Source organism: Pararge aegeria, chromosome 1 (genome assembly GCF_905163445.1).
Source record: "Pararge aegeria chromosome 1, ilParAegt1.1, whole genome shotgun sequence".
Classification (NCBI taxonomy): Eukaryota; Metazoa; Arthropoda; class Insecta; order Lepidoptera; family Nymphalidae; genus Pararge; species Pararge aegeria.
Window position 1 is genome coordinate 1,269,369 of NC_053180.1, and position 12,671 is coordinate 1,282,039.

Consider the following 12,671-nt stretch of genomic DNA (forward strand, 5'->3'; position numbering starts at 1 on the left):
AATTGCTAACTTTTCCCCGCCGGGGATTGAAATTTGAACCTGTCAAATCGTTTAGAAAGTCTGTCTAGATTTTCTTTAGTTGCATTGGACTTCGGTAGATCTCAATGGCATAGCGATGACCGCTGTCTTAAAAGCGGGAGGTACTGAGTTCGAATCCCGGCATTTTGGAAATACCTAATTACTGATTTTTCTCTTGTCAGATTCGGGGGAGGATTTACCCCGTTATTGTGGTAAGCATGTTCGGCTTCGAATCATTAAGACCCAGGTTAGATTCTCTTGGGAAACCGCCCGTTGGGCCTATAGTCAGTGTCGTGCATAGAGGGTATGCACAGGGTATGCAGATGATATAAAATGAAGAAAATTCCCAGTACGAGTTATAAATACTTTAGGGTGGGCTTTTTATAACTCTTACAATGTCTACCCTTAAGTTTTTTGTAACTCGTACTAGAGATTTCCTTAATTTTATATCATCTGCATACCCTGTGCATACCCTATATGCACGCCACTGGCTATAGTTGCCAGCAGTTAAAACTGATACAGACTATTGATAATTGATTGTGAGAGATAGCCTAGTTGATAAAGCTTCGGCCTCCTTTTCGGAAGGACCAAGTTCGATTCCCGGCACAGACCTCTAATTTTACTTGGTTAAATTTATAAAGTTAAGCAAACAACATTGTGAGTAAACCTGCATGCCTTAGAGTTCTCCATAAAATTCGCAAAGGCATGTGAAGTCTAATAAGGTTTCTAGGTGCTTATTGACATATGTTGGTTAAAGACATGTTCCATATTATAATAATATTGTATTGGAATCCGGACCCCACCCACAGGTTCTACAGTGCGGCTGCGTCAGCCGTCAGCCGGCCGGCGATCAATACCAACCTGACGACGTGAAACATCTGCGCAAACCTAGCACAATTCAACAAAAACTACCGCTCTTATAAATATTTTAACATAACTAACACTGATAATTAACTTATCTCGTGTAATAGTTAGTATAACGAATTTATTTGTGATTAAAGAAACTAATAAGATTTAAAACGACGGTGAGTGTACTCGCTTGCTAAGTTGGTAGCATTGATAGTGGAGTGCCGACGCCAGCCAATCAGGAACCGCGAGCTATAAATAGTGGTTCGACTGTATCGATATCGATAAGTGATTTTATAAATTTAACAGCGATAATGTATTATCACTGTCATACAATCGGTAATATAACCGTGGTACCGAAGCTCTACGTTAATGCTGAGAGCTACTCTATGTGTTCAGCGATGATTTAAAACTGTGTTAGCCTAATTCAACCCAAATACAATACATCATTCAAAAAACTATTCGGATAGTGGAGATACTGGCATACACGATGTTTAGGGCTGGCAAACAGCATTTGAAAGCTGTGAAGCAGAGAAGCGGCAATTAGAAAATGGTTTATTTTTGGCAATTCTTAATACTTTGAGATGAGATTAAGAGAAAAAAGTAACAAAACTTTTTAGTTCAAGTAGACCCATCAAAAGCGCTTATAAATCATACTTCTATATTGATGCTTTATTATGAAGTGAACGTGCCAACTATTTTGGCTGACTTAAAAGTACATTTAGGTGGACTGGAAAACAAAAAAAGTTGCAGTAATATTTAGATAGTGTTTTATTTAAAAATATGAAAAAACCATTAAGGAGGAGATCATTCCGTTTCGATTATCTTTTTTATGTTTGTGGGTAAAGCTTTCACATTATACTGCAAATTCATTTGTAAATTGTATACTTGTCGTAATTAAATTCAGAAGGCAAAGTTTCGATAAGGATGCCACTATGCTTGGGATAAGCAATACGAGATTAAGATACTTGAGATGTCGCAATGCGCCAAAGATATCGACGAAAACCGTAGCATCACTATTCGATACCCTGCTTTCGTGGAGAGTTGTCTGGAACCAACACCGACTATTCCTCAATCAGCCACGAAAGTACGTGGAGCGTGCGGAGCTGAAAACAAACTAGTGATAAGTAATTTATTAAGTTCACATTCAGATTCTCAAAATGAGGGAAATCGTACACATCCAGGCCGGACAATGCGGAAACCAGATCGGCGCTAAGGTAAATACCGTATTGTTTATTGTTTTTTTTTTGACGAACGTCTAGGAATGTGCGGCCGGCATATTGGTCTTCTGCGACCTGCGAGAGAAAAGGTCCGGCTCCAAAGAGAAGTAGAGGTTTCTAAACGTTTACAATACGTCAAAATCTGTACAAGTAAGGAAGAGAGGTACCAAAACTGTCAATATTACTTTCTTCATTCGGAAATCGCAATGGGTGGTGCCCTGTGCACTTTGCGCATGCGCCAATTTTTAATCTTGGCATTTCCAAACTAAATCACCGATACATGTAGTTTAATTGAATACAATACAAATCTGGTTAGATACCTATGTACTTCTTATTTTGGCGCAAATTTCATCTATGAGCGTTTAGTTAGTTTTTGTACAGGTTTGGACGCCGTTGATACCGTTTTTGTCATTTGAATAGCTAGCTATTCAAATTTGGAACTTATGACATTTCTACGTACCCATTCGAAATTCAAATACCTAGGTACCTACCTCGATTACAAGTAATCCATGAGTCATTTTATATTTAAGTTTTGTGTTGTTTGATCACATGATTACAATTATCTATATTGATAATAAAATATCAACATAGATATAGGTACATTATAACTATATTATGTAGACATACGATTCTACCCGAAACTGTGGGCGCCATAAACAACCGTTAAGGTCCTGCGAGCCTAACTGATAAACGGCGACCAATCAGAACGCGTTATTTGTAACGCTCAAATTTCGAATTACCTATAATGTAGTCGCAAACAACAGCTGCCATATGGCCATGTTTATTCCCTTCCATGCCCATTGTCTTTATAATGTTTTAAACTGGTTTTAAAACGTAGGTAACTCTACTTATCTGCTAAAACAAATCTTTGCCGTTGGTACTTTTAAAAACATTAAACAAAAATAAGAAGTTAGCCGTTGACTGCAATCTCACTTGTAGCCTTAGTACAAGTTTTGCTCGCACGCAATCGAGGAATCGAGTCGTGTTCGAGTATGGAAATATTTGAACTATGAGGTAAAATGGATCTTATTTGTATTCCATTAAAGCTAAAATTTGCGTCCACTTCTTTAACTCGGGCTTTGGGCACAACGTTCGTAATTTGCGACTTTAAATCGAATGACATTAGGTCCATTTTACTTTGGTGATACAGAGTTCGATATACGAAAAAGGCAACAGTAGATTTCTTAAAAGATTTGTTCACTCGCAATCGTAGAGTCGTTTTTGAGTATGGAAATAATTTAACATCGGAGTAAAATGGACCTTATTTGCATTTCATTAGAGCTCAAATGTGTCAGTTATCTCGGGCTTTTCACGAAACGTAAATAATAACAAAAATTAAAAGTACAGGATTTGCGACCCTTATGCATGTGCCATTAGGTCCATTTTACTTTGACGACACGTTGCGAGTGAATCTTAAATAACTACAACTACTACTAAGGTTAAGGCAATTGGCAGCGAGTGACGAAGTGGTTATAGTTCAGTGGGTAGGACTTCGACTTCACTTTCGGGAGACCGAGTTCGAATACTCCGCACCTCTAGCTTTTCTGAGTTATGAGTGTTTTTAGTAATTAAAATATCACTTTCTTCAACCTGCAAGCCTGAGAGTTCTAAATAATATTCTCGAAGGTGTGTGAGTCCACCAATCCGCACTGGGCCAGCGTGGTGGACTAAGGTGGCCCCCCTTTCTCATTGGGAGGAGACCAGTGCCCTGGAGTGGGCCGGTAATGGTTAGGTATGATGATGAGGTTGATGAATGATGACATTAGTTGCATTTTACTTTGACGATACAGAGTATATTCGAAAACGAATGCTCGATTGAGAGCGAGCAAATCTAAGGTTGCTCTGGTAGTAAGTAAACATGCAGTTAAGACCTTGGCATCATACCGGAATGCTAAATAATTTGGCATTCACGTCTTCTTCGGTAGGGTGGTAACTAGCCACGGCCGAAGCCTCCAACCACATAAAAAATCGGAATCCATTTTGAGGTCATAGGACAAAATATGAAAGGACAATTAAAACTTGGGTGTAGTACTTTGTTTTGCATCAAGCCGGCCTTATTTTTAAAGACTGCACCTACAGTTTTATAAAACTCCTTAACAGCGGCCGTCTTTAGGGATCCAGTGGGACCCTTTTGGTCCCACTAACTATTCCTATTACTTTTCTCTGGTGGGAGGCTTCGGCTGTGGCTAATTACCACCCTACCGACATACACGTGCTGCAATGAGATTTAGCGTTCCAGTAGGATGTCGCGTAGAAACTAGAATGGGTATAGTTTCACTAAAATTGCCGTACTCCTAACAGGTAAACCCAGATGAGATTGCAGTTAAAAGCTAACTTGTGGAATAAAAAAAAGCACCAATGCCCGATGTCCGTCCGTCCGTCTGACTATCAGTCTTTCTGACATCGGGCTGTATCTCATAAACGTTTATAGGAAGTTGAAATGTTCGCGGAATGTACATTTCTATTAGCACAAATGTTAAAAATATTAAACAAATAATAAAGCGGTATAGAACCGGTGATAGCCCAGTAGGTAACAGCTCGACTTTACTTTCTGGGGGCCGAGTTCGAATCCCAAAACGCACCTCTAAATTTTCTAAGTTATGTGCGTTTTAAGTAATTAATATATCTCGTGCTTCAACGGTAAAGGAAAACATCGAGAGTTCTCCGTAATGTTCTCAAAGGTGTGTGAAGTCCACCAATTCGCACTGGGCCAGCGTGGTGGACTACGGCGTTAACCCATCTTATTGTGGGAGGAGACCCGTGCCCTGTATTGGACCGGTAATGGGTTGATATTGATGTCTAATCACTAGAGATCTAGACATCCGATTATAGCGATTCCTAGGTTGTGAAAACTCGCATTAAACCCGGAAAACCTATTGAGCCAGCCATTGGTCGGTGAGTACTTTTCATATAAGTGCCATATAAGTACTTTCTCCGCTAACTCATTGTCTGTGCCAAATGAAAAGAAAAAATGCAGAAGCAATCGATTATCATAATCGCAGTGCAGGAAGGAAGCGCGCATGTCCGGAGTTCATTGACCGCGACTCTTCCGCGTCTAAAATAACCGCTCTCTGAAACTGTAGCGAACTGACGAGTGACGAAATACCGCGTTGTACCAAACAGCCAGAATGTTAACACGAAATGGGTTTTGTGACCCATTTTACAGATGCAGCAAGTTTTAGCGACCACCCTGGCGCAGAGGCGAGCGCTGTGCCCATTAGTAAAAAAAACATTTATCCAGTAGGTACACCTTGTATGGGCAGAAGACATTTTTCTCGCCGGGGAGATGTCTAAATTTTATCTTCAGCCGCAGCTTGATTAACTCCTCAATAATGGGCGCACGAATGGTAAAAAAACGTGTGTGTACTTATGTACACGCGTTAGAAGTTATACTTTGGCGCATCGTAAAAATTTACTCTCATCATTATATTGAAGTTATACTTCTTTTGGTGCGTTAGGGTATAACGCACCAAAAGAAGTATAACTTCAATAAATAAATGTATATATTAGGAAAATACCCACATGGCGATCTAGCCCCAAAGTAACCGTAGCTTGTGTTATGGGTACTAAGATAGCTGATGAAGAATTTATGAATATTACTATTAATTTACTTAGCTTTAATAGCGCAGTGGCTAGAAGCTTGACTTCACTTTCGGGGGGCCGAGTTGGAATCCAAGCACGCACCTCTAACTTTTCTAAGTTATGTGCGTTCTAAGTAATTCAAATATCACTTGCTTCATCGGTGAAGGAAAACATAGTGAGGAAACCTGCATGCCTGAGAGTTCATAATGTTCTCAAAGGTGTGTGGAGCCCACCATTCCGCAATTGACCAGCGTGGTGGACTACGGCCTTAACCTTTTCTCATTGCGGGAGGAGTCCCGTGGCCTAAAGTGTTCCGGTAATGGGTCGACATGAATATACTTAGATACTTATAATTTACAGGTAAACACCCAACACTGAAAAACATTAATGTTCAATCGAAATCCGTCCCTCCCCCCGAATGGGAGACCGAATGTTTACCTATCTATCACTCCTAACACACTTTTGCATTACATAACTTTAGTAAAAATTTTAGCAAAAATTACAAAGTTTATGTTTCTGTAGGTGTAGTCTCCAGAGGTTATAATATGGGCGTCTGAAAAGTGAATCCATTTGAATAAAACATTTTCTTCTAATAAAGAGCGGATGTATAAATCAAGACTGCCTATTCTTAGGCCGGAATAGGCATGATGACCTAACCATAATACTTTCAAAGGAAATCTTTGAGAGTCGTGTCTTGATTGCAAATATGTTCCGATTGCTCTGGATTATTCTCCAGCTTAGTAAACATCCTCAGGCTCAAAGAACACCAACTTAAATACAGGTCTACTTTTTAAACACATGTAGATTCTGACGATTTTTTTTTATTCTACTACAAGTTATCCCTTGCCTGCAGTCTCACCTGGTGATAAGTGATGATGCAGTCTAAGATGCTAGCGGGCTAATCTCTTAGGGAGTGTGGTAGTCATACCCCTAATAGGTTTCTACGCGACATCGCATTGGGACACTAAATCGCTTAGCGGCACGTCTTTGTCGGTAGGGCGATAACTAGCCACTGCCAAAGCCTTCCAACAGACCAGAGAAAATTCAAAAATTATAAATTCCCAAAATTGCCCCTGCCGGAGATTCGAACCCGGGACCTCCTACTTAAATTCACAGCGCTCGCCTTTGCGCCAGGGAGGAAAACGACGATACTTAAACTTTTCTACGCGTTAATGATCGACCCTGATCAAATTTAACCCGAATAAAAAAGTTAGGTGTTTAGTCACACGCGCCCTAGTCACGACAAAAGCAAAGCACGGAAGTTAAGCATTAAAAAATGCTTAACTTCCGTGCTTTGCATTCAACCCCTTTTTAATATAATTTACCTTATGAGTCATGCATAACACCCTCGTGCCCTAGTTTTATGTCCCCAGGAAAATTGTATTCAAAAGTAAAAAGCCGTACAAGATTTAGTTCGAGTATAGAGAGAGAAGTACTTGGACATCGGAGTGAAATGGATCTTATTGCCATTGAATTAAATTTTAAATTTGCACTTTTGTTTGCAATTGTTTAGCTCGGGCTTTTGACAGAACGTTTGTAAAACAAATATCAGAAGTACATGATTTGCGACTCTTAATAAAGTGAAATTAGGTCTATTTTGCTTTAATGATACAGAGTTTCATACTTTAAATCTTGTACTATGCATGTACCAAGGGCATAAGAAGTTCGCTTCAAAAAAATAAAATCGCATCTGCAAATCTGACTAATGTATTTATCGCCTCTAAATGGGAGTTGAACGTGATTCAAACCGAGTTAGCGAGAAAATGTCTGTGCAAGAATTTTCTGATATCATCAGATGATTCCGGAGACTGCTCTTGGAAGCGTGCCAACACTGGAGCACCCATCGTGCAGTAGTTATTGTCGGGTTGGCGAAATTCAACAAGTTTAAGATAAAAAAAGAAATAATCCGATGACGATATTCTTCCCCATCGCCCCTTGTGACCTTGTGCCAAATAAATTGATAAAGCTCGGAAGTGATTCGGCAGAGATGACAGATCACGAGCTGATCGTGTGTCACGTTAACATTTTTAGTTCCATTTTTCGAGAAAAGCGAGCGTCAAAAACTCTAGCTTTCGTTGCTAGAAACCCTACGACTCGAAGCGTATGCAATATGTAAAACCAAATGTTTCAACAACAAATCCCTTATATTGCTGACTTACTTAATGACAAGGTTGCCTGGAAGCAAGCTGCTCCGCTTTCATCTCACACGAGATAGAACAATGATTTTTAAATTGTAAAATGATGTTGGAAAAGAGCAACTGCTGAGTTTCTTGCCGGCTTCTTCTCGGTAGAATCTGCCTTCCGAACCGAAGTAGAGTCACTACAAACAGTTATACTTGACGTTTTAAAGATGCTCATATCTGGCCTACTTGAATTTTAACAACTTTCGTTGGTCCAAAATTCTTGATGCCTACTTTTACCTAAACTTAACGAAATTTCATAATGTACGTGAATAAAATTGATACGTTTAAAACCTTACGAAGAAAACTTTCTGCAGCGGTCTATCATAATTCTAAGGCTTTTTTACGTAGAACTTGAGTTATTTGTGACAGACCTCATCCGGGGAAGTACCTACTATCACCATACTTATAACTGCCGCTAAGCAGTATTGTTGAAATGTTTTGTTCGGCCTGAATCAATCAGTAATCAATCACGTGAAGATCTGATCAATGGTCTGAAGAGCGTGGTAGCCGGTGTAATTACAATCACAAACCAAGGCCTCAAGTTGATGTAGGTACACAAGGTGGCTCGTTGCAGAGCGTGTTCCTTGCATGCCCTGCTTAGTGTTGCCCAGTAGGGGATGGTTTTCCACTTATCATCAAATAGACCATCTGCTTGGACAACAACCTACTATAAAAATACATCTCACAGCTGGGCATCCGGTTCCACTCATAAGGAGAGAGAGAAATTTAGAACGTAGAGGTTTTGTTAGCATTTTTGGATGGGCCACGATTCCAATTATTCATAATCATATCGACCCATTACCGACCCACTACAGGACACGGGTCTCCTCCCACAAAGAGAAGGGCTGAAGGCCGTAGTCCATCACGCTGGCCCAATGCGGATTGGTGAACTCCACACACCTTTGAGGACATTATGTAGAACTGTCAGAGACGCAGGATTCCTCAGGATCTTTTCCTTCACCGTTGAAGCAAGTCATATTTTAATTGTTCAAAACTCACATAACTTAGAAAACTTACAGGTGCGTGCTGGGATTCGAACTCAGGTACCCACTGAGCTATCACCGCTTTCTCCCAATTACCACAAGTTAATAATAGTCTTTGAAATAAGTATGGCAGTAAAACTATACAGGTTGTTGGAGCACTACTATACAATAGTCTACCTACACAGATTTTTTGCGAGCAATCTTTTAAAACATATCTTTAAAAACTAAAAAAGCATTGTTTAAATTATAAACAGCATAAACTTCATATATAAGCTTATTAACGCGCCACCTTTTATTTATTTTTTTACCAACAGCTGTTATTAGTTTAAGCTGCTAGTTTTGTATCACACAAACTAGATAATAATTTATTACCACTTCATATTAATTTTAATTTCTCACTAAGGTAAACTGTTTCTTCTGAGAATAAATGTCTTTAAACCTAAGTACTAAACTATGACTATAGAGAAAACAGCAGTTGCACCGAGTTGTCCCCACAATGGGACAGTAACAGGCTGAGGAAGTGTAAAATTCATTCTAATATTATAAACGCGAAAGTACGTTTGTTTGTTTTTCCTTACTTTACGCCGAGATAATTGAAAAAACGGAAGATACCATGGGCTACTTTCATCCCAGGAAAACCAACGGTTTCCCGGGATTTGTAAAAACCTAAAAAAAACCCGAACAAATAAAGGGGACAACAGCTAGTAATTCAATAATTTGAACACTGAATCCAACACACATTATCGCTAACATCAGACCAAATCGCTAAACAATTGGTAATTTCGCTATAATGACTCGTCGAAAGATCTTAGGATATTTGATTTACAGTTTATACCTCCACCGTAAAATTAATAGATTCTAAATTAACTTTTATAAGCAGCAATTTTGAGCGATGACTGTTCAATTTCATATCTGAGAACAATCCAGAACAATCTTATCTGAATTGTCGTAGTAATCAGCCTTTCTATTTCAATTAGCTTTTACAACAGCAATGTTTAATCTTTTCATCGTTTTTAAATTAAACTGATTGCATCTAAATCCATGACAATTCTTGGAATTAAACTCTTTCAAAAGAATAACTTCACACAGGAATATGGTAAAATGATACAAACAATGGCACCTACATTGGATCCCCAAGTTTAGATGTGCAAGATTAGATTTTATACCCTAGAAGAGACAAGTTTATTCAATCAAACTGGAAACTTGTTTAATACTGGATGTATTCGTTGTAGCTTAGGAACATGCCAATGGCATTTAGAAAACATTGCCTTAAGACGCAGGATAAGGATACGTTTTACCAATTTTTGTAGCTTTAGCAACCTCTTGAGTTATGGTCATGTTGCTGATTCAACTAACTAAGAAGCAAGTTAAAATGAAAGGTTAGCTTAATGTTACTACAGCGGTATTTCTTTTGTTCCTCAGTTCTGGGAGATCATCTCCGACGAGCACGGCATCGACCCCACCGGCGCCTACCATGGCGACTCCGACTTGCAGCTGGAACGCATCAACGTGTACTACAACGAGGCCTCCGGTGGCAAGTATGTGCCCCGCGCCATCCTGGTCGACTTAGAGCCCGGCACCATGGACTCCGTCCGCTCGGGCCCCTTCGGACAGATCTTCCGCCCCGACAACTTCGTGTTCGGGCAGTCTGGCGCCGGCAACAACTGGGCCAAGGGCCACTACACGGAGGGCGCTGAGCTCGTCGACTCTGTTCTAGACGTCGTGCGCAAAGAAGCAGAGTCCTGTGACTGTCTGCAAGGCTTCCAGCTCACACACTCGCTCGGCGGCGGCACCGGCTCCGGCATGGGCACGCTCCTCATATCCAAGATCAGAGAAGAATACCCCGACAGAATCATGAACACATACTCCGTAGTCCCCTCGCCCAAAGTATCAGACACAGTAGTAGAACCCTACAACGCGACTCTGTCGGTGCACCAGCTAGTAGAAAATACCGACGAAACATACTGCATAGACAATGAGGCTCTCTACGACATCTGCTTCCGCACGCTCAAACTGTCCACTCCCACCTATGGCGACCTCAACCACCTAGTGTCGCTTACGATGTCCGGAGTCACCACTTGCCTCAGGTTCCCCGGTCAACTGAATGCGGATCTCCGCAAATTGGCCGTCAACATGGTGCCGTTCCCACGTCTGCACTTCTTCATGCCCGGCTTCGCGCCTCTTACATCCCGCGGCAGCCAGCAATACCGCGCTCTCACTGTGCCCGAGCTCACGCAACAGATGTTCGACGCCAAGAATATGATGGCGGCCTGCGACCCCCGCCACGGCCGCTACCTCACCGTGGCCGCCATCTTCCGCGGCCGCATGTCCATGAAAGAAGTCGACGAGCAGATGCTCAACATCCAGAACAAGAACTCGTCCTACTTCGTGGAATGGATCCCCAACAACGTGAAGACGGCCGTGTGCGACATTCCGCCTCGCGGCCTTAAAATGGCCGCCACCTTTATCGGCAACTCCACCGCCATCCAGGAGCTGTTCAAACGCATCTCGGAGCAGTTCACCGCCATGTTCAGGCGCAAGGCTTTCTTGCATTGGTACACCGGCGAGGGCATGGACGAGATGGAGTTCACGGAGGCCGAGAGCAACATGAACGACCTGGTGTCCGAGTACCAGCAGTACCAGGAAGCCACGGCCGACGAGGACGCCGAGTTCGACGAGGAGCAGGAACAAGAAATCGAAGAGAACTAGATGGAGTTTGATCTCTCGCGCCCTGTCTCATCTTACCAACTTCCTCATTCTTCTTGGATCTTATATATTTTGCTTCTGTAGTTTTATACAATATTTTAACTATTTATTTAAACTATTTTTTAAGACTACTTAATGTGGTTGTAATGTAGAGGACGTTCGGATGGTTCGATATGGTAGGTATTTACATTCCCAGTGTTTCGGACGGAAGGGCGCTCTGGGATGTTTATCGCGATGTAAACAGGTGCCCTCAAGACGTGGCCCTTCACCGAACACCGCGGCGGTGCTGTGAACTCGCTGATGAGTGTGACACAAAAGAAGATCTTTTGTTTGATAAGGCTGAACATGATTTTTAATACCTAAGTTAATTTTTAATATTTTGTAACCAGTGTGATTGAGTTTACGTAAGCTTTTTGAAACTAAAGGCTAATAAATAATGATTATTTATGTCGTACAATATTTCAAAGACGATCAAAGTCTTAAAATAATATAATATTATTTCGAGCTCGTGAATAAATAAACTTCAATAATTTTATTTGATTGTTTTATTCTTTCGAAAACCTTAACAATTAGATTATGTTATACAACGGTAAAACGTATTATGCTAATCGTAAAGTACCTATTTGCATGCGCCGACCGCTATTTCCTCTAACGGTCAGTTCTAATTATTTGCTATCTAGTATGTATAAATTATGGAGTCCTATTTCTATAAATACCTTTTATTAATGAAGGTTTATGCGGTGATAGCGCAGTGGGTAGTTCGAATGCCAGCACGCACGCACGTAAAATATCACCAGCTTAGCTTCAACGGTGAAGGAAAATATCGTAAAGAAACCGGAATGCCTGAGAGTTCTCCAAATTGTTCTCAAAAGTGCGTGGAGTCTACCAATCCGCACTGGGCCAGCGTGGTAGATTAGGGCCCTAACCCCATCACATTGTGTCATTAGACTCGTGCCCTGTAGAGGGCACGAGGGTTGATATGGTAATGATTATGAATGAAGGTTTAAACAATTAAATATCACTTGCTTTACGGTGAAGGAAAACATAGGTAATGTTTTTAAAGGCGTTTGAAGTCTACCAATCCGAATTAGCCAGCCTGGTGGGGAACGACCTAAACCCTGCTCATTCTGAGA

The 12,671-nt window shown here is 40.9% G+C and overlaps 1 protein-coding gene across 1 annotated transcript; it reads left to right on the forward strand.

Moving 5' to 3' along the window:
- The first annotated feature begins 1,923 nt into the window (after positions 1-1,923).
- On the forward strand, positions 1,924-11,665 carry LOC120624910 (tubulin beta-1 chain). The gene is made up of 2 exons (XM_039891750.1): positions 1,924-2,081; positions 10,255-11,665. Exons 1-2 carry the CDS (start codon positions 2,025-2,027, stop codon positions 11,539-11,541), a joined length of 1,344 nt encoding a protein of 447 aa, XP_039747684.1. The 5' UTR covers positions 1,924-2,024; the 3' UTR covers positions 11,542-11,665.
- The last annotated feature ends 1,006 nt before the right edge of the window (positions 11,666-12,671 follow it).

Excerpts from the sequence above, each read along its gene's own strand:
- LOC120624910 (XM_039891750.1), top strand. The coding sequence starts at position 2,025 with ATGAGGGAAATCGTACACATCCAGGCCGGACAATGCGGAAACCAGATC. Across the intron at positions 2,082-10,254 it reads GAAACCAGATCGGCGCTAAG|TTCTGGGAGATCATCTCCGA; the intron begins GTAAATACCGTA and ends TTTGTTCCTCAG.